This window comes from Apaloderma vittatum, unplaced genomic scaffold (genome assembly GCF_000703405.1).
Source record: "Apaloderma vittatum isolate BGI_N311 unplaced genomic scaffold, ASM70340v1 scaffold13699, whole genome shotgun sequence".
In the NCBI taxonomy this organism is placed as follows: Eukaryota; Metazoa; Chordata; class Aves; order Trogoniformes; family Trogonidae; genus Apaloderma; species Apaloderma vittatum.
The window spans coordinates 12,484-35,237 of NW_009734719.1; the positions used below are offsets into that span (position 1 = coordinate 12,484).

The following is a 22,754-nucleotide window of genomic DNA, read 5'->3' on the forward strand; positions in this document are numbered from 1 at the left end:
TTTGCATCACTTTTACACTCCTCAATAAAGGTACAACTAAAAAAAACCCAAAACACTTACCGTAGAATTTTGATTTGGCCAGAATGCTACCACTAAGGCAAAAACCATCTTTGCGGTTGCTAACATAGAAGGCAGATATTGGAGGATGATGTGATACCTGTTGAAACAAAACACGTATTTGAAAAAAAGAAAAGAAAAAAAACCTACAAACCAAACCAACAAAGCCAAACACACTAACACACACGCAAAACAAACAAAAACCACAAATGAACAACAACATGCAATACAGTATAAACCTTGAGCTAATAATGACAAAATGCAAAATTCAGGCTGCACATAAAGAGAATGCAGTTAATATATATGAAATGTGACCATAATCTGTAGAGGTAAAGACCAAGCAAGCACTTACTGCATTTCAAGAGTTAAGAAAATTAGCACCTAACTTTTACTGGAGAAAGAGGGAACAGAAATGCTGGAAACAGCTTTCTCTCTGTCTCTCTAGGAAGACAAACTTAAGAGAAATCTGTAAAAAAACCTATGCTCATCAGGAGAGCTTTTAGGATACTGTTCATACATTTAAATACATTTTCTGAAACTACCACGTCATTTTGGCTAGTATAAAAATGCAACACATTTGATTTTTCTTCAAAATATTTGTTCCAGTTATTGCAGTTACCTGTTCTGCAATATAAAAAGTCTTGCTATTTGTCCTTGGATGAATCCACATGCAGCGGAAAGTCTCACCAAGTATAGGATTGTACGGCTTTTTTAGTCCCTAAACAGAAATAGAACAGACAACAACAATACAATGTAGGTGCAGAGCTCACAAAATACTTCACCAATTTGTCACTGGAGATAAGACACAACAAAAAAAATAATTATAATAAATACACTAAAGGACATAGTACTCGATTTCATCATTTGCATATTACAGTTAGTTACTCTGCTCTTCAGTCTCAAGAAAACAGCATTGATTTACTATATCTGGTAGAACTATTACAGAGCTTTTTTCTGAAGATAGCTAGTAAATGCTTTCTTCTTTCAATATTGTTTCCTTCCAACATGACTATGAAGAGTATCTAGTGTAAAGCTAAATGAAGGAGTGGAAATACCAGTTCTCCAACTGCAGCATGTTACAATTGAAAAAGTATAAACATAGAACTGGCACAACTTTATCACAAAATGCTCAGTTCAACTTCTATTCCAAGGAAAAAAAGCAATTTAATATAGCTTATTTAAAGCATGACTGGATCCATAATGCATTTGTCTAAGTAACAAAAACTTAACTTTGCTTTTAAAATAGCAAACAATCTACCTTAAAAAGAAAAAAAAAAACTTAGTCCAGCACATCCTTAAGCCCTCAAACTAGCCACAATGACTAAAGACAAAATAATATGTGAGAGGACACCTTTGGCTTTTTGTAGAATCCCGACAAATACCACTTCACTACTTTTTTCATGCGGTTGTAAGCATTCTCTTCAAGAGCAGCTCTGTGAAACAAACAGGGTGCACAGATCAAATATCAATATTGTTTTGGTTACAGCACACAATCAGCTTTTGTGATGCATCTTGAATCTAGGAGCTGACTAAAAGGAAGGTTTTGTGATTTGCAGTACTGTAAAACTTTCAGCCTGATTACATCCAAAGTTTTCAAATAACTGTCTGAAAATAGAAATTGAACAAAAAAATCAGAAGTGGTATTTTCATGATTGAGTTTGCTCTTTGTAACATTAAATCCTGTTCCAGCCTCACTGAAGTTCTTCCATTTATAAAATACTAGTTCAGAGAACTGGCCTACTCACACACACACAACTGACTTGAATAATATTTCAATTTACAGTCTTTAATTTATTAGCTACATTTGAGCAGGCAACTATAAATTTGAATGGAACACTGTATTAAGTAGGTTAACCTGAAGTTTTACCATTTTAAATGAGTCTCCGAGGGAAAAAAAATTTAACTTGTTTTGAGAAATCTTCTAACCAGTCTCCAAAACCTAACCCAGACATGTTTGCAACGCAACTGCTATTAAATTACTAAGATGGGCCAGACTTCAGGGTGTACCGTCTTGAGCTCTCAGGCAGTTAGCTTTCAGAAAACAAGGGTATCTGATGACTGATACATTGTCAGACAAACATTCAAACTCTGAGCTGTCTACAATGTTTAAGTAGATCAGATCAAAAGTTTCAGTACACACTGTTACCCCCTTTTAGTTAAAAACATGAATGAAAAGCAGCAATGGGATTGACTCACTCGGACAGAAAGTCAGCGTGGTAATAGTAATCAGACAGCTTGTCCAGGAAAGAACGAGGTTCCAAGATAAACGTAGGCAGCACAACCTTGGATAAGTCCATTCCTGGTCGGACTTGCTTCAGTAGCGTCCAGATCAAACTTTTGTTTTCTTCTGACACTACTTCTGTCTGAGCAGCCTCTCCCGCCTAGGATGAACAAAAGGCTGCTTACAGAAAGGAGAAGGAAAATCCTCCAGAAGACAGGTTAACACATTCTATGGATGCAATAAGAACGCAAATGGACAGTTAAAACGAACCACTCAGAGAGCAACTATGGGAGAAATACTTAGTTTCTCATGATGCATCTTTCATGAACTATGATAGATTCAGCATTAAAAACTGCATTTGTTTTCATTAGTCCTAAATCAGAAAAAAATTGAACTAAGTTTTTATTCAGAAATCCTCCCTTAGTCCCTCCCTAGGCGTCAAGTGCATTACCCTGTCTTCTCACATGCAGGACTTGGATAGCAAAGGGCTGTACATTCTACTAACTTTTCCCCACCATGAAAGTTGCCACATTTAGGCTCTTCACTGCCTTGAGCAGTCAACAGAATCAGTGGTTTTCCTTAACTAAAACCACCACTTAGGAGTAAGTAAGCAAAACCAGCAGCCACACTCCAACATGCCCTTTTCTGTCCAAGAAAAGGGGAGGTAACCCTACAGTCTCTGAAATCAAAAGCAAAGGTTGTAGGAAGAGCATCCTTTCTTCCAGAAGAGTTCTAAAATTCATTCTCAAGGACTTATCAACAGAAACTCTTCAACTTTTTCTAAAGTACTGCTCCCACAGACAAGACTAGGAAGTAATAAAGTACAAAGTATTTATGACCCATGGGTATGAAAAAAAACTTCATAGTTAACACTTCAACAAAAAGGGGAGATATGTGAAGAAGCTAATCTCAATTTCTGTCAGTGTTTTTTTTGGTATTTTTATAACAAATAAAACATACAAATCCCCATCATATGTGCTTCAGTGGATAGGTAAGATGATCTGCGTAAGTGGACACCATATTTAGAATGCAAGGTGATGGGAGAAATACAGCAAGCCTTCCACTGAATTCTGCAGACCCCACAGCTGCTTAACTCCTCTCTTGCAGGAGAAAAAGAGGTGTCAACTTGCATTAAAATCTTCAGCTTGAAGGTTTTAACTTGAAGAAAAACATAGGAGTAATTGAATAAAAATCCCACAGAAATGACAAAATGATGCACATAAATGGTTAACTTCTGCTGCAGGTGGCCCTTTCAAACTGAGCACTTTCTGTCTGAGAAATATTCCAGATAATCTCATTATCTCTGTCAAAATCTCAGACAGAAGCACAAGACTAGCAAAGCAGAGTGGAACAGAGGTGGAAAGTTTTTTTTTTCCCCCAATTACAGCTGAAAATATGGAAACCAATCCTGCAAGTAAGCTTTCAAATGTAATCTGACCCCTAAAATATCAGCTATTTGGAAAGGCTGCTTTCATCTGTACCTCCACAAGTTCTTCAGGACTCTGCTCTACATAAGTAGTTTCCTTGACATCAACTGGTTCTGGATCGATGTAAGAATCATCCTGACGCTCTGATGTGTCGCTGTCACTTTCTTCACTTTTCCCCAATCCATCATTATCGGATTCCTCATGGTCATGGTCATTTTCCTTATCAGATTTGTCAGAGTACATATCTTGATCTTTAAAGTGATGCCTTTCAATTTCACTGTCATTTAACCTATAAAAAAACAAAGTCTAAATGAATCTTTAACTTCACACAACAATTTCATGTCTCCAAACCAGGATCTTCATAAGATACACACTTAATTTGCCAATATCAAGCAGCAACGTCAAACTAGTTTCACTGCAAACATACAGGACATACTCTTCTCACTGAACTGTCAAACACACTGAGTCTGAAGGAGTTCCGTTGCAAGGGACCTATAACGGTCTTCTAGTCCAACCGCCTGATCAACAGTTAAAACGTTATTAAGGGCAATGTCCAAATGCCTCTTCAACCCTGACAGGCTTGGGGCATTGACCGCTGCTCTAGGACATCTATTCCAGTGTTTGACCAACCGCTTGGTAAAGAAATGTTTCCTAATGCCAAGTCTGAACATTTTCTAACGCAGCTTTGAACCACTCCTACAAGTCCTATCACCGGATACCACAGAAAAGATGTCAGCACCTTCCTCTCAAAAAAAACAGAAATCATAGAATCACACAATGTGTTGGGTTAGAAGGGACCTTTAAAGGTCATCTAGCCCAACCCTCCTGCAGTGAGCAGGAACATCCTTAACTAGATTAAGTTGCTCAGAGGCCCATCAAGCCTGACCTTAAATGTCTTCAGGGATGGGGCCTCCACCATCTCTCTGGGAAACCTGTTCCAATGTTTCATCATCCTCACTGTGAACAATTTCTTCCTAAATCTACCCTGCTCTAGTTTAAAACCATTGCCCCTCATCCTGTCACTACACGCCTTTCCCCAGCTTTCCTGTAGGCCCCTTCAGGTACTGGAAGGTTGATCTAAGGTCTCCCTGGAGCCTTCTCTTTTCCAGGCTGAACAGAACCAACTCTCTCAGCCTGTCCTCTGACCATGCTCCATTCCTCTGATCATTTTTGTGGCCCTTCTCTGGACGTGCTCCAACAGGTCCATGTCCCTCCAGAGCTGGACACAGCACTGCAGGTGAGCTCTCACCAGAGCAGAGCAGAGGGCCCGAATCAGCCCTCTTCTGCTGGCCACGCTTCTTCTGATGCAGCCCAGGATGCGATTGGCTTTCTGGGCTGTGAGCACACACTGGTGGCTCACGTCCAGCTTTCTGTCCAGCAGTACCCCCCTAAGCTCTTTCCTGTGGGGCTGCTCACCAGCACATCATTCCCCAGCCTGGACTGATAACGAGGATTGCCCCAGCTCAGCTGCAGAACCTTGCACTTGGCCTTGTTGAACCCCAGAAGGTTCACATGGACTCCCTTCTCCAGCTTGTTCAGGTCACTACGGAGGACATCCTGTCTCTCTGACATACTGGCTGCACCACTCAGCTTGGTGTCATTTTCAAACTTGCTGAGGGTGCACTCGACCTCACTGTCTACAGAAGCTGTAGAAGGCAATGAGGTCACACCTCCTTTACTCCAAACAAGACAATTGTAGAATGGTTTGGGGTGGAAAGGACCTTAAAGATCATCTCGTTCCAACCTCCTGCCATGGGCAGGGACACCTCCCACCAGGCCAAATTGCTCAAAGCCCCATCCAGCCTGGCCTTGAGCACTTCCAGGGAGGGGGCTTCCACAACTTCCCTGAGCAACCTGTTCCAGTGCCCCACCACCCTCACAGGAACAAATTTCTTCCCAATATCTAATCTAAATCTACCCTCTTTCAGTTTGAAACCGTTTCCCCTTGTCCTGTCCCTACACTCCCTGATAAAGAGTCCCTCCCCTTCTTTCACATAGGCCCCCTCCAGTGTGTTGACTACTCAGCTTGGTGGTGTTGGCAAACTTGCTGAGGGTGCACTCAGTCCCACTGTTCATGTCACTGACAAGATGTTAAACAGCACTCGTCTTAGTACCAAACTCTGAGGAAAACCAATTGTCATCGGTTTCCAATCAGGTATCGAGCCTTACTAGAATAAAAAAAAAACATATCCACCGCCTTTCCCTTCATCCACTAGGCAGGTGACCTTACCACAGAAGGATAACAAATAAGTTAAACAGGACTCTCCCCTTTGTGAACCCATGCTGAATGTCCCCAAAGATTGCACTGTTCTTTATGTGTCCTTCAATAGCAGACAGTATGATTTTTCCAGGTACCGAGGTCAGACTAACATGTCTGTAGACTCCTGGATCTTCCCTGACGCCCTTCTAAATGGGAACAACGTTCACAGAATCACAGAATGTCAGGGGCTGGAAGGGACCTTGCAAGATCGTCTAGTCCGACCCCCCTTGCCAGAGCAGGATCCCCAAGAGTAGGTCACACAGGAACACGTCCAGACAGGATTTGAATGTCTCCAGAGAAGGAGACTCCACAACCTCCCTGGGCAGCCTGTTCCAGTGCTCTGTCACCCTCACAGTGAAAAAGTCTTTCCTCATGTTTTTGTGGAACCTCCTCTGTTCCAGCTTGTACCCATTATCTTTTGTCCTAACATTGGACGTCACTAAGAAGAGCCTGACTCCGTCCTCCCCACACTCCCCTTTGACATATTTATAAACATTATGAGGTCATCCCTCAGCCTCCTCTTCTCCAAGCTAATGAGACCCAGCTCCTTCAGCCTTTCCTGATAATGGAGATGTTCCACTCCCTGCTGGCTAGCTTCCAGTCAGCAGGGTGCTCCCCAGACTCTCAAGACCTTTGAGATCAAGAGGAGTCCTGCCATAACATCCATTGGCTTTTTCAGAACTCTGGCATGAATCCCACTAGGCCCAAACTACTTAGGAACATTCAGTGGATGCAACTAGTCTCTTACAATTTCAGTGTTCACAATGGAAAGGCACTGTTCCTGCACTTATGGTCCTCCAACTCAGAGGACCAGGCAGCCCAAGGTTGATCAGTATTATTAAACAGAGGAAAACAAACAAACAAAAGCATTGAATACCTCCACTATTTCTTCATCCCTGTTTTCCATGTGACTGTCTTCAATAAATATTGGTTCAATGTTTCCTTGGACCTGATCTTGCTATTAATGTACTTAAAGATAGCTCTCAGTTGAAGCTAAAATTGCTTTCACCTTTCTTATCCCTCTCCTGCCAACTGCATTAAAACTAGGCCTGTAGGTTTTGTTGCTTAAATAGTTAAGCACACTGAATACTCTTAGAATATGCTATATCCAAAGATCTACTTAATTAAACCGTTAGTTTTAATTAGACTTAACAGTTGTAGCTAATTGCTGTGATTGTAATCTGGGCCAGCTGCTGATATTAAACTACTGTTCCTGAGTACAGATCTCCAGCTGAACTGTACACAGCAGTTCTACTGTATCCATGAGATAAGAGAAGGAGCAAAACTGTAGCTGAGTCTGCTTGGTCATCTGGGCAGGGCCTTGAATCTGGGCCAGGGGCAATAATTTGCCTCTTCTGTGTTCTTCTCAGACCATCTATTCCAGAAGAAACAGCATTTTCTCCAGTCCAGGTCTTCTGTCTCAAATACAGGAGTGTTTTCTTAACAGCAGTACAAAATTCCTACCCACTCAGAAAAGACAGATGGGCAGCTAAATCTTAGTGGGTGGGAGGGATTATCTGAAATAAATTTACATCCACCTGAAAACACATCGAATGGGTGGAAGATTATTGAAACTGTGCATGGTGCAAGCTTCGGATCTAATTATTTCACATAAGGCACTAAATATTTCACATTTTCTAATGCACTCTGGTAACACAATTGAAGTGTTTGTAAATCCCATTCATTCCCAAGCTTGTTTAATGATGTATTTCCACAAAAGTTTATGCTCCCAAAAATCTGTCTGAAAGCATTTATTGAAATAAACAGGGAATTACTCAAGGGCACTCAGACATTAGATACAGGTAATTTCAACTGTTGTGCATTTAATTAATAATAGGGTGACTGAATCACTATTCAACCACCTGATGATTCAAAGGCAAGACATGCCAAAACCAATTCAATAAGGACAGAATTATCCATTTCTTTAACCAAAGAACAGCAACTTACATTTGCCAACTTTTGTCACGTAGAAAACTTATTTTCAGGTGTAGGTAACAAGAGTGATCAACTTCTACATGCAAAAAAAATAACACTTTAACAGTTTAACCAAGTACTTAAACTTACTGATGTGTTACTCAACTTCAAGTTCCTCAGACCAAACTTTCCTCTATATCCACTTTGCTTGAAAAAAGATTTTTTTTTTCATTTTATCCACATACAAACACAGTGCAAATAAGGCATATAAAGAGAATTCAAGAGCAAAAATTAACTGCAATCTCAAAAAATTATTCTCCCTGTGGTGAATTTATCGCTACAAGGTTCTGCCAAAAACGACAATCAGATTTAGTAATTAATTCACTTACGGTAAGTTTTCTCCACTGTGCAAGTTGTTAGCACGAAGCAAACCATAGAAAGAGACATGAGTATTGTCTGCTGAAGAGTTCAAATCGTGGTCTTTACCTTCTCTAATCATTGTACGTTTAAGCAAACTTGAACATTTCAATGCCAGCTCCAAAGCATCCATCCAACACCTGCCTAAAGACAAATTTATTATTAGATGAAAAATTAAGGCTTTAATTGAACTATACAGCTTCCATTTCCTAATTTCACAAACCTTTGGGGTCTGCTTACACTGCCTATGACGACACAGTTCAGAGTTGTTCCATGGTACGTGCACTGGGCTTTATAATTTGGTGGGGACATAAAAACAACTCGCAGCTACCCAACTCTGGTACAAGTGGTGCTTTGGGGCAGGACAAGCAAAATAAATTGCGTTTCTGTTCAGAGCATATTCCAGCATTTCTTCCTTAATGCAAGTACAGTTCCACCTAGGCCTTGACTGTTGAATTCCTGCAAAATTGCCTGCAGCCCTGTTTTAGTTTTGAAAACTAACTGTATCAGTCACCAAAATTTGCTCATGTAATACAACAATAACGTGGAAAAGGAGCTATAATGGTAACATAGAAATGTCACTTCAATGTAAATAGCTGATATTCTAATTTTTTTTCCAAAATTAAACTGAATTTTTTTCCTTTCTGCTCCTTATTTCTTCATTTTGTTGTATCTAAACCATTTTTCAATACAGAAGGCAAATTGTCCTATTTTTAAAGCCTGCAAATGTATGCTGAATTAAACAGAAGGAAACCAGCTGCTAAAAAAAGTTACACAACAGTCTTAAATTTTGTTTCCACATTGTAACCTTTGAAGATGGTTGCACTGATATTGACCACCACCTTCCAAGTGATGAAGGGCGTTACAAAGCTGCATTTTGAGGGAATTTTTACTACTAGAACTCTGATAAACTGCTGCACTTTATAATACACAAATACTTTCATTAGTCCACATTAGCACTTTAGAAAGGCGTTAGCTTGGCTACCTAGACTAGTTAAATCCGAAGCAATCCCTTCCTCTTTCTAATCCAGCCAAAACAAGACAACTGCAAGATGTTCTGTGACAGTTTCTTCAGGGCAAAATTTTCCAAGAAAAACTACTAGTACCAACACAATTATATGCACTAAGGCAGAACCTTAACAATGATTCAACGACAATCACAGTGCTGTTATAGACACGGTAAAACAACCTAAACCATCTCTTTTTAACAACTAACTGCTGTCATTGTGGAAAAATGCTGAAATACCTATTTACCATCTGATTCTGAAGCAGCTCGGATGATCAAATAACTGCTGGGCAATGGCTGAGTTATAGAACCAACTGCTTCACCTTTGGGACCCTTGAAATAAAGAAAAGAAACAGCATCAGGCATTTTAATTCAGTTTTACAGTTTATCATTCAATGTAATAAGCTGGCACACTGCAGGGCTATTTATTGTCACTCAGCAACATCTAATGAAGACATGAATGGAAAGATGGACAGCCCTCTTTTACTGGATTTCTTCTTCAAAGACTTCATTCTAAGTATAGCTCCCAAATCAACTCCACTTAAAGAATGGTCTTTGGGATTCAAATAATTTTTGGTATTTGTTTGGGGGTTTTTTTGTAAACTTGATTCGGCACAGTAATTTTTAAATGCTCTGCTGATGCTACTTATAGCAAGATGACAAAAGCATCAAAAGGAACTCCAGGAGAGAGTCACCCTCACTGGTTGAGGATCCCTGCAGATGACAAGAGACAAGATATTCCTCCCCAGTTCAGTGTTTCAGCTGAAGAGGCAGGACTGAAAGTAAATGAAACAAAAGAAATGTCTGTGGGGTGGTTTAAGAGAGTTGGTTTGCCAATGTGATGGTGTTGAGTCATAGGCTGGACTTGATGATCTCAGGTCTTTTCCAGCCTTGACAATTCTGTGATGCACAACAAGTGCTGCCTAATAGCAGATCCCATGTTTGTACAGCAGCTGGCTCTTGCCTCTCCAGTCCTGTTCGTTCCTGATGAAAGCAAAGGTTCCTCTCAATTCACACACAGACGCTACGGTTCGTAGCAGGCAGAGACATAAGGGCAAGCCAAACTCTTGCAGAGAACAGGAGGCCTTCTTCAGTGACCCACTTCAGGCTTACTTTACATGACAATGTGTTTGGTGTCTCAACAGTATCTATGCTCCAGAATTGCATGATTTTTGCCTGTCCTGAGAAGACAGATGAGCCAATCGATAATTAAAATAACTCCTCCTACCCAAGCACTATGGATTACTCTAGAAACCTTTTCTCCCACCCTCTGTTTCCCTCTACCTCTCTACCTATCCAGTAGCTATTTCCACAAAATAGTTAGGTGCCTGACTGTAGGGCTGTCATTTAAGCAAGAAGAAAAAAACAAGATGATTACCACATCCATAAAAGACATTTAGATGCTTAAGTCTCTCTATAAAGGGTATCAGCAGGACATTATGTTCAATCAAAAGACACACAAAGGATGTCAAATGCCAATGTTTAATTTCCATTATGAAGTCTGTCACATTTAAAGTAAAATAAATATTTTTTTAAAAGTACATCCAAAAGACCTTTCCACTTCTGTTAAACTTCATTTTGGAATAAAATGCTAAATCACCATTTGAAAGCCCATCCAGAAAAGTTTACATATGGTAACTTTAAAGCAACTGATAGGCAAAGAGGGCTGTATTAAACATACTTGAAGCTATCATTGAAAGCTGGGTTAAGCCTGCCTAACTAATGAGGAGTTAACACATTTTGGTCTTGACTGATTTCCCCCAGAGAAGCCTAATGAAAAGCCAGTACGAGGCTTAGAAGAGGGAATTGGAAAGCCAGCAGAAGTTTTGAGCAAAAGCAGATAAAGGCAGGTATTTTAGAAGCAAGCAAATGAAACAGCCAGAACGTTTCTGAGGGTGTGAGAGGTGGGTAACAAGGAGTCTTGGTGGCACTTAAATACCGGTAACAGGCAAGCTAGTGCTGGTGTAAATGATGTTCAGAAACTCCCTAACAGTCAGTATGGAGTAACAGCAACTTGGGTGTTAGAAACAAGATTCCAAACCTCAGCCCCTCTCTGAGCCAGCGGCAAGGTGCGCCTACGAAAAGTTTTTGGCGAAGTGGCAACGTGGGGATTAGGACTCAGTGTGTGTCGAGAACCAGAAGGGACAAGCCCATGCACGAGCACTCCTTGCCCGGAGGGTGGACGGGCATGGGAGAGGCACAGAGCCAAGCAGAGGTGCCAGGGTGCTGCACAGAGGGAACTGCGGCACAGCGGGGGCAGTGGCACCGAGCAGACGCCGCAGCCATCACAAGTGCTCAAAACTCACAGGCTGCGGGCTGGGCACAGGCCCCGAGATCTCCCCTCTAGGGTTATGCTGCGGGCATGCGGGGTATGCTACTTGCTTTGTGCCAAACAGCTATAATTTAGAGATAAGTGTGGGGGTATTTTTTGTTTTTTACTTAAAATACAATGAAGCTCTACTCCCCTAGGTGCTTCGACACTACACTGTTTAAAATTAAATGAATAATTTGCAGCAAACCTTTAAGTAGGTTGACTTATTTTGAAATAAATGCTCATGGATCTTGATTGCCTTTAACTGATCACTGTTCCAAAAAGCACTGGACATTTTTCCTTGGTATCACCCATCATGTTTTCAAAATCAATTTTCAATATATTTGTGTTCTGTACAAGAGCGACATTAGTTTCCATTTGATAGGTAACTTTGTCTTTTCCTGACAGAACGATGGTACAACTACGCCAATACATGGTAATGGGCAAGTAAAAAATTCCGCTAGATGAAAACAACTTTGAAGTTTACTTCCTACAGAACATTCATGCCAATAAAACTCAAATGCCATGAACATTCAGAGAGAGCTACAAAAACTGATATGCAGTTGTATTTAAATATACTCATAAAAAATTACTTGCAGGAAACTTTTCTAGTTATTGAATTTAGAAAACTGAAATGGCATCAGGACCAGGCACATGAGGAAGACAGAGCAAAGTACAGAAGTGCCTCTGTGCCTCGGAGCACAGGAGGAACATCAAAGACAACAGCAACAGCCTTCAGGGAGCGTGTGAAGTGACTGGCCACAAACTACCGCAGAAGAGAATTTGCTCTCTGCCAGAAGAACACACTGTGGGAGGTGTGTTAGAGTGAGAAAATCTCCTGCAGTACCTATATCTGTGTAAATGTTTCTTGCAGTGCCATCTTCCTGCACTGACTGCTGACTAAGCTCATTTTGCCTTAGACTTCATGCTTGCTCTGGTAAATCTACTCTGTAAATCAGTCAATTGCTCTTACAGAAGTTTGCCTCACAGTAATAAATCTGTAACTAGGACATTATAATGGACTAGGTAAACAATGCAGAAAAAAGTTTCAAACTTCAAGGCCTTTCATCTAATTAAATCCAGTAATTCTCAACTGCAAATAGCCATACCAAAATGAACAAACGCCACTCCAGCTCTCAGCACATTTAGAATGGACAATATCAACTTGTTCAGGTTCAAAATTTGACCTACCTTAAAAAAGTAAAAATCTGGTGGGGCATGTCCTCTAAATTCTAAATATCTAGTTAAAAAAACAAACAAATCCATTTCTCATTGCCAAGCAATAAAGAAATATAAGTCTGATTTGTGAACTTTTGGAGACAGGCCACCACTTTGCAATGTTTGTACACATGATCATAAATAATTAAAGCACATTAACACCAAACCCTATAGCTTTGAAATGAGATATGAAGTTTCTCCTCTGCAAATGTGAGATCACGCTAATTACTGAACAGTCCTCCTAAGCAACATTAAAATAATTCAAAAGCAACTATAAAGGATTTGATCTAAGTTTGGTAAATTTAGTTAACGGTGATAATGGTAACAATTTAGAAAGACTACAAAAAACATCAGGAATTATATTAGCTGACTGACTTCCCAGTCTAAGATAAGGAAGACAAAAGTCAATGCAGCATTTACAGATGTGCCAGTAGTTCTATATCAAGATTCAGAAGATACAATCTCACAATTAATAGCTATCTTAAGATGTATGCTGCAGAGGGCATAATTAATTTATTATTACAAGGTTCCTAATATCGTACAGCAATTTCATGTAAAGCAAGACATCATTTCAGGAGGTAAATACGTCCACTTGTGCTGTGCTTCCCCACCCCCTCTCCATAGGCAAACACAAAACAAGGACTACAATAGTTTTACGAGCGTATAAACAATGAGTAATAGCAAACATTAAAGATTCTTACAAGAAATTGAAATAAATCTTTGCTGTGCACAAGACACTGTGCTTTTCAACACTTACAGAGAAGAGCTGCTTACAAGTTTATGCCATTTATGACAGACATCGGAACTGAAGGAAAACATTTATCTTCCTAAAATTGTACCCAAAAAGGAAAACAACTGGCTAACAAGTTGCAATATAAGCTATTATTACACAAGGAAGTAATTTGAATTTCTACCATTAAAAGCAAATTTAACTAGGCTGTTATTTTATTACACAAATATTGAGTTGGAAGCTGAGAAATGTTTATAATGCAACCTAATTCTTTTATTTTGGCAAATCACTTCCCTCCTTAATTTCTTACATTGAACTGAGGTAAAATACAATGTTATACGCTCATTCCTTTCCCATCATTGCCAGCGATGGCATTAATTTCTTTAATGGCCTCCCTCTGCACACCACACTGCTGAAGTTATTTAAGTATACATAACAGCATAAATCATATTTTTTGTGATGAAGAGGACTAGATGTTGAAGGCTTATATTCAAAATAAACAAACCATTAAAGTTATAATAGAAAATGCATTTCAGTTGTTCACTAAGGTTGCCTTTATTCATAGCTGGCTAATGCTAGTCATTCGTTATGAACCATATATGCTACCACTAACCTTTATAGCCCATATGGACTGCTCCAAAGGATGAAAAAGTTTGAAACAAAAGCCATCTTTTTTAGAAGGCCTCTCAATGAGTTCACAAGCGTTCAGGAGCACTGTTCCCACCCACTGGCCATTTTTGGGGGTTTTGTAAACAAGCAACACTCCAGGTTTCAGTACACACCACAGTTTGGTCCAGCTTTTCAAGGTACCACGAATCTAGAAAATAAATAGTTATGGTTATATCTCAGTGAAGTCAATACTAAAACTACCCCCCCTTCAAGAAATGAAAATTAAAACTGTAATTTTTTATTAGCCTTCACTTCAAGCAAAGTTTATCAGGTCTTTCAAAAGTTTATCCAGGTTTATCAAAGACAATACAAAGGTACAATTTCAACGCTCACTCTTCCATTTTTTTCTTGATTAATACTTAGGCTACAAATGGGTATACACATACCCAGATATGGGAAGTATGACAAACCATCTGAAACCTTCATGAATTTTCCCATCTAGAATATCTTTTATCACTAGCATGAAGACAGGATAACATTGGAAAAAGAGTTCCTTTGAAAACAGGGTAGACCTCTGGTAACAAAAATAGGATATTCCCAAAATACCTTTACATACATTTTAATTTCTTAGATAAAACCTCTTATAACAGATGTTAGCTTCAACAAATATGTAAAATATAAGATCATTTCAAGTCCCTGAACTTGCATATCTGATTAGACTGCTTGCATCAATTCTGCCAACTCTGGATTTTCATTACCTCTGTGTCTGCAGGACTGAATGCCAACCTGACTTCTGAGCAATGTTTTAACCTGTTTACACTGATTTTTGCGAAAACTGGAGAAACTCTTTCCAGACAAGCTACTGTGTGGAGCCAAATGTGAAAATGGGTAATGGATCTTTTTCCTTATAGAATTTCAAGGAATATATTTACAAATTTAAGGAATTACATACTGTGCTACTGTTGATGATACTGACTGCTATCTTTGAGAAATTAATTCCTCACCGTTTGTACCAGTATTAGAAGACAGTTAGTTCTTAAGAAAGGAAAGGAAAGTTACTAGAAATACACAAATTGTATTCAGATATGTAATATGACTAAACCATCTTCATTATTGTTAACAGATGTGACAGAGCTTCAATCCAAGTGTAAATTAAAAAGGACAAAATAAGAAATGTAAAGCCAGCACATCTGAAGTTACTGGCTGTACACACAAGACATGTGATTCTGTGACATACGTGACTGTAGTGACTGCAGTAAGTGGGAGCTAGGTTCCTCTATTATTCCCCTAGGATTTGAGCACCAAGACCACAGGATGCAATTAGTGGCTGCTGTGCTTGTAGAAAAACATTAACAGCAAGTAAAAGATTGAGCCTTTTCTGTTCTGGTCAGAAAGCAGCTGCTGCTTCTTCAACTCAGGTTTCACACTTGGATTCTGACCTTCAGCCAGTCAGCCATAACAATAACAGATGGGTCTGTGATAGTGCTAAGCAATTCTTTTGTAGCTCTTTTCTTTTCTTCTCTGTAATTTTTCTTTTGAACCTGCAAATAATAACAAACATATTTACAATGCCACAGCCATGAGCCAGTAATTAGGGCACAAAAGACATCTATCAGTACAAGCTGAGGAAAAATCAGACAAATTCAATCTGCAATAGAGATACAGAGGCATAGCTTTAAAATACTCTATTTGACTTGAAGGTGTGAATAGCTATTTAAGAGCAGCCACGACATAACCAATTTCACCTTCTGCAACTTGCAGACTGAGAACTTTGAAAATTCTGTTAGAATCATAGGGGGAAATGAACCAAAAAATCCAATCCTCACTCCCCTTTCCATTCCTGTGTAAAGTACAAAACCAAATCTGACCTAGATTCAGAGTTCCAGGTACATTATCAGATCAGTAGTGTTTACCCACTAATTTCCCTCCACGGCAGAAATTTGAAGCAATGTATCTCCCTCTTTTAGAGGCAAATAATTTTATGTTTCTTCTGACATAACATCTGCCAAAAGGTGGAGCTGTTACAACACAAGGGGAAGAGGGCAGTAAAAAACCCACAGTTACTGCACGCAAATTGTAACTTTGATAGTTCAATTCATCATTTCATTGCATGTAGATGTCATCCGGTCCCTGCCAACTTGAACTACCCTATAACCTTCTGAGTTACCCTACAATCTTATGCCATCTTAAAGACAGCATTATAGTAGCCCATAGCCAAGTAACGGTACAGTAAGATTTGAAGAGAATCAACACCACGGCTTCTCACAATACTTAAATATTTCATAGGTCTCATCACTACTTGGCATTTTTGTCTTCTTGTTAGAGAATATGGTAAAACTACGTGAATGCATTTCTAGTCTGTGAGGAGTTATTTGGAAATGAGTTCACCTTGAGAGATTCTTTTTTTGTAAGTTTGCTTGAAGATAAAGAGATGTCCTTCTCAGAGCCATTGAAAAGCTTGGATTCAGACTGAAATTCACAAAACACATAATAAATAAATGACAACGATAGTTACAAGGATACACTACTGTTGCAGGCACTTTAGAAAGTGGTTGAAGTGCTCAGTTATGTTTATAAGGTTCCCATGCCCACTCACTTCTGTTTCTCTTACTTAGAAAAAAAAAAAATCCACAAAACCAAACCCAACAAACCACAATTTGTAACATGAGCTGTTCACTACCTCTTTATGAAGTCTTTTTTCATAAGGATTTTATGGGAAAGAAGATAGATTTCTCCAGAAGGAGTCGAACTGTATACAGTAAATATTTAGCCTGTCACAGTCTTAACTAGTCAGGCATCATTTTAGCAGAGAGAGGTTTTAGGAGAATCCTGGCGTTTCAACACAAGAGTTGCTCCTGTGACATACAAATCCCAATGTCTTTATTCACAGCTTGACAGCTGCTCCGAATGGACTGCTATAGATGCACTTACCCCGTGACCCATGAAGGAAAACACAGCCTCTTCCATCTAGGATTCAGCGCTCTATAAATCATCAGAGCCCAACTGAGCACTAATGGCACTTTTTCTGCTCCTCTCACCCTAATCCCACGCTCAGAGGACTTCACCAGTCACCCTTGAGAAGCTCACCGTGGAGACAGGCAGGAGAGCACGACCCGGGTTTGTTCACGAAACCCAAGTCCCTGTTCATGGCAGGACAATACGCTGCCTCAGCACCACATGATTTCTCCCTCCTGCCTCTTTGCACATATTTTAAGGTGCAAAGTTTATTCCTCAGCATCTGTTCCCTACTAGTTGAAAGGGCACTAGAACCACCAAATATTCACCTTGGGATACAGAGCTCTTTAGAAAAAAAAAAAAAGGTGAGGAGTATATTACAGAGTTATGTCATTGCTACTGCAAGTCAGAGAACACTGAGGAAGTATCCACTATTTATAAACTTCAGGTAAGTTATTAAGTGTTGCACTTCTTAGTGTGCTGAAATATAAGCCCGATGGATCCAAAGTTCCTGCCTAGCCAAAAAAACAAATTTAAAAAAAGAAGGAAAAAGAAAAAAATCAATAGAACCTTCTAAACCATGTAAATTCAAGGTCAGTTCACGAAAACTGCTTCTGAAGAGGTTCAACATTTCTGACTAGTCATTTCAAATCTCAGACTACAATGCAAATTCTGTTCTCCAAATTTCTATTTTCATAGAATCACAGAATGGTCTAGGCTGGAAGGGACCTTAGAGATCATCTAGTCCAACCTCCTTGTCATGGGCAGGGACGCCATAAAATGACAGCAAAAAAATGTGCAAGTTTTGAGAAAACTTACTGCAATAATAAAAAGTGCACTTGAGTACTTTTTTTTCTTAACACACAACTTGCTTAAGCCAAACAAATAAAAATTAAAACTTTCCAAGTGGAACAAAGCAATTTAACTTTGATCCTCCTTTGACACCATTAATTCAGAAGTAAGACTTTAAAGGAGTCTACTTCGATAGCTAGTGTCAAAAAGATATGTGAAATAACTGGCAAAAAGTAATTATATCTCAAAATTATTTCAATGCTAAGTAAATGTTCTCTAACTTCTATATACATGTTGGAAAAAAATAAAGAAAACCTCTTAGTTTTGTATTAAAGATAAGTTCTTAACACTCAAAATTTACCTTTAAGACAACCATACAACTTGAAATTTAATTCCTCTGTTTAAAGTTAAAGGAAATACAGTACTTCAAATCTAGTAACAGAAGAGGGAAAAATGCTTATCACTGTCACATAAGGAGAGTTAATGAACTCGTTATGCAAGCTATAATGGAGCAACTTAAGCAAAACATTCATAAATATTCTAGTTTCTCACTAACAGAAAGCTAATGCATCCTGAAGGTCATGTGTATAAAAGCCCTAAACCGGTGAGTATCACAGGTTACAAAATCTCATTTTCTCAGTATCTCAGATTTAAAGCTCACTAATATGACACTGAGTAACGGTTCATATTTACCTGCCCAATCACTTATAGGACAGCTCAGTGATACGTATATCCTTAACAGAGTAACTTTCTCAGTGTTACATCCACACAAAGTGGATGGGATCAAAATTTAAAAGAAAACAATATTAAGAGAACCTGCTGCAGCTCCCAATGAGGTACATTCAGTACCAGAAACTGGGCAAGTCTCATCTCTGCTCTTCCATCCTTAAAAGGGCTCCCACTTGACCTCCACAGCTGTGACAGATTATTACCATGTTCTGTCAGCCTCAAGTTTATTTGTGTGTTATAAAGGAACCGCTAGCATTATCAAACCCCACATGCAGTAACTGAAAAAACAGGGATGAAGAAGAATATTTATTAGGAGACGTAAGAATATTCGTCTTGTCTTTGATAGTAGAAAGACAAAAAGAAAAGTGATGGCAAAGCACACAAAGACTAAAGAGCCTGGCAAGACAAGAACCAAGAAAAAAGTAAAGGTAAGGAAGAGAAAAAGAAATTGGACAAAGATAAATGATTAACAGAGTCAGAAATAAAACCCAGCTAAGAGAGAAAGTATTAACTAGATTTCCAAGTAAAAAATTATTTAGAGGTTTCTGGACCAACAGAAATATTTTGATCAGAAGCAAGCTGGTGAATAGTAAAATACACTTCTTTGATCTCCCTGACAAGTGAGGCTCCAGATGCAGCTCGAAATGCTTGGCTGCACACTGCAAAACTGCAGCATCAGCTGCAGAAACTAACCTGCTGACTCCAGCACAATTCTGATGACACCATTTAAGCAGGGCAATGCTCCTATAACCTTTAAATCACTTGCATTTCCTTTAGTCTTTCTTGAAAGTTTCCCTGAGGCTCTGACACATGAAATATCACAGACAAAATTGTGTCGAGGGTGACCCCCCTGTCTCCTAGGGGTGTGGGCAGCCTGTGCCCAGGGCCAGCTCCAAGAGATCGCCGTGCTGGCCCCACGGGAAAAGCCAAGCTCCCCGTACCCTCAAGAGCTCAGGCCCTCGACTTCCCCTACGAAGCAGCCCATGCCTGCCGCACCCTGACAGTCTGCTTAAATGCCTGCAATCACATCTGCCTCTGTGAAAAACAGTGGCCATCCCAGCAGAGAATTGAAAAGTGCATGGCTAGGTCATTTAAAGCCTTTGAACTCTATCCAGTAGCGATGCCTAAATAAGAAAATCAAGTGAAGTTGGCTACTCCATCCAGTGATCAAACCATCCACAATCTCTGCCTCCACAAAATACAGTTTTTCTCTCTTCTCTATAATCTTTAATGTCTTGAAGAGAGAGGGGTGCCTGCTTTATGAGACATCCAACTGAATACTTTTTTTTTCCCCCTGGAATTCTGCATTTTAATTAAGAGTTACAACAGGGCAATAAATAACAAAGGTTTTATCAGAGCAGCCTATATGATATCCTAAGACCAACTGCTTCTATAACCTACAAATTTAAAAGCATTTGGAAAAGAAAAGATAGCTATGGTATATTTTTCTCTACACTACTACAATAACTTTTCACACGAATCTCTCATCACGTGCCTGCTACTAAATTCGGTCCCCATGTGTTGCCTGATCTAGTCGAGAGGTGGCGTCCCTGGCGACGGGGAGGTTGGATTAAATGATCTCTAAGGTCCCTTCCAGCCCAGGCCATGCTATAATTCCATGATGATTCAAATATGATTAGAAAAGAAGATTTTATCCTGAATAACAATGTTACTGCAAACTACTTATGTAAATAATTGTGACCAGAACAAAACATAGCTCTGGAGAGAAAAGACCTGGGATCACTACATAAAAAGTCTATTTGGTTCTCAGGTAGTTCATGTTTTCTTTCTTTTACAAGTTTAGCCACCCCAAGATGTTACGGCTTTGGCAACTGCAGTGCCCATCTCCCAACTCCACGTTGGACATTCTCAGTTTTCAGTGCATCCCAGTGAGCCCTTTTCATCTTGGGGCTACACAACAATGCTTATCAATTTGCCTCGCTCCTGCCTTTTCCCTTTCTATTATCAAAACTACCACAAAGCATAAGCATGCATAGCAATTATATCTAGTCTAATATCCTACTGAGCATGCTTTGCACTCTCATTGCCTTAACGAAGTAGGCATTTATACTTGAATTCTGAGGTACAGAAGCCCTTGCAACAGACAGGACAACAGATTACACTTAGCTATGCTTTAGTCTGCCAATTTAAGGCATTAAATTAAACCTTTTCCAATTACAGTTTCCTTAACATACTTATAAGATTTGCTACAGCTCAGTGAACAGCATCTTCACCTACAGGTTAAAGGGATTTTAAACTTTATTCCATAGCAAGAATTGGCCTCCATCCATCATTACATTTGGCAAGATAGCATCCCACTCCAGGATGATAGTGAGAAGACTCCATGTTTCATATTCATTAGCGTGAACAGCAAATTTCACGTGATGTCATCCTGAAAACTATATTAAGGAATTCCTCTAATCTTTATCTGTTGCTGGATCTGAAAAGTAATCTTCAAGATTATCCACAACAAAATTTAAATACATTTGCATTCAAATAAAAATGCAAAACTCTTTTGCACAATGACATTTTTAAGCCAGATTAATAGGCTGCTTCCCTTACCTTGCTTTTTGACATAGAATGCGCTGTATCCTCTTTACTCTGTGACACATCATCCTTCCCTTTGTCAAAACCTTAAAGAAAAGACGGCATCATTGTAAATGATTTGAAGGCTCTAACACTTTATGAGCTACCCTTTGAAACAAAATTGCAAATTTTGTAGCATAAAGAAGTGCAAGCGAATCAGATTTTCAAATAACGCATACATACCAGTACATCACATCAGCTGAAAACATACCCACTACTAAAATGTAAACTAACTGAATATCCATGACGGGGCAAGAACAGTCCGCTGTATTTGGATGGTGCTGCACCCTCTTCAATAACCCAAATCAATCCTAAATATAGTGTGCAAACTTTTGTCCTTTAATCTTCTCATTCTCCCCTTTCTGCATACACACATGCACAGAGCAGAATACTAAATGAAGCCTGTTTTGGTTTGCTCATTTTTGTAGCTAGAAATAATTGTAAAACAATGAAACATGAAAGCAAATCTGAAACACCAGTTAGGATCACCAGTCACTTTTTTGCAAGAAAATGAAAATTACGCCAGCCTTGGAAATTATGCCAGCCTTAAGTTTATCCTTTCAGCTTGACACTGCATAAGCATAACTACAAGGCCTTATACTAAAACAGCTGTCGAAATCCCACATTTCTCTTCTGTGAGTGACTCACTGTCCAAGTCCCACACTTTCCAGTATCCAAAAACCAAACTAAGACGATGGCTGTAGCCAGGATGTGTGTGACAATGGAAAGAGGAGGGGTCACAACTGGCATTAGTGCTGCTGCACAGCTGCTACGTGCCACAGAACGTATACTGAGAACCCAGCATCCTCTTAAGAAAAATATAATCTATTCTGGTTACAAGGCAGAATACCTCCGCGATCCACTTGCTTTGGAGAGGCTGGTTGGTAACATGAAGTTTTATAAACAGGAATAAAACAAACGTCGCAATTCGTCTGCCTAAGTGAAAATGCCATTACTTGCACGCCATCCTGATAGTAAGCAGATAAATATGAAGCCATAAATGAATTTCAGGTACATTTCACGCAGCTGAAAAGCTTTGCAGGGCTTTCACAGTGGTACCCTAGAGCTGTGCCCCACCAGAGGGCACTGCATCAGCAGATAAACGGCACCAATGGCCACCAAAAGCTCTCCGGAGCTTCCTTTTGAAACCGTTTCAACCTCCGAAATAGAAACTGGTACTCAAATCTCTAAAATGAGAAGATTTTATCAGAGAAATAGTTTTATTTCACATTCTGCAGGGGAGTGTGTGTATGTGTGGGGAAAACTATGAGCTTTAAAAGAACGTCAATTAACAATGCAGCAGCATTGAATAGCTCACGCAGTGTAGGATTTTTTTGTAACTAGTATCTTCACCCTTCTACAACTTACAATATCCAGAAACTTCAAGACAGAACTGATTCGTCTGTCACACACACATATCTTGGGAAGTATCACTGAGTTGTACAAGCATCGGGTTGGTAATCAATCCTTTTTGGTTTTGTGGGTTTGTGGGTTTTTTATTACTTTGTTCATAGTTATTACC

General features: G+C 39.4%; 1 protein-coding gene across 1 annotated transcript in view; it reads right to left on the reverse strand.

The window, feature by feature from the left end:
* The window catches only part of OSBPL8 (oxysterol binding protein-like 8), a 36,675-nt gene that overhangs the window by 8,837 nt on the left and 5,084 nt on the right, over positions 1-22,754 (reverse strand). Inside the window, exons 2-12 of the mRNA XM_009876380.1 lie at positions 21,209-21,279; positions 16,559-16,639; positions 15,610-15,711; positions 14,175-14,378; positions 9,551-9,635; positions 8,269-8,440; positions 3,760-3,994; positions 2,254-2,438; positions 1,409-1,490; positions 677-775; positions 61-157 (exon numbers count right to left, since the gene is read on the reverse strand). Coding sequence (XP_009874682.1) covers positions 61-157; positions 677-775; positions 1,409-1,490; positions 2,254-2,438; positions 3,760-3,994; positions 8,269-8,440; positions 9,551-9,635; positions 14,175-14,378; positions 15,610-15,711; positions 16,559-16,639; positions 21,209-21,279 — 1,413 coding nt within the window. The remainder of the gene's footprint in view (positions 1-60; positions 158-676; positions 776-1,408; positions 1,491-2,253; positions 2,439-3,759; positions 3,995-8,268; positions 8,441-9,550; positions 9,636-14,174; positions 14,379-15,609; positions 15,712-16,558; positions 16,640-21,208; positions 21,280-22,754) is intronic.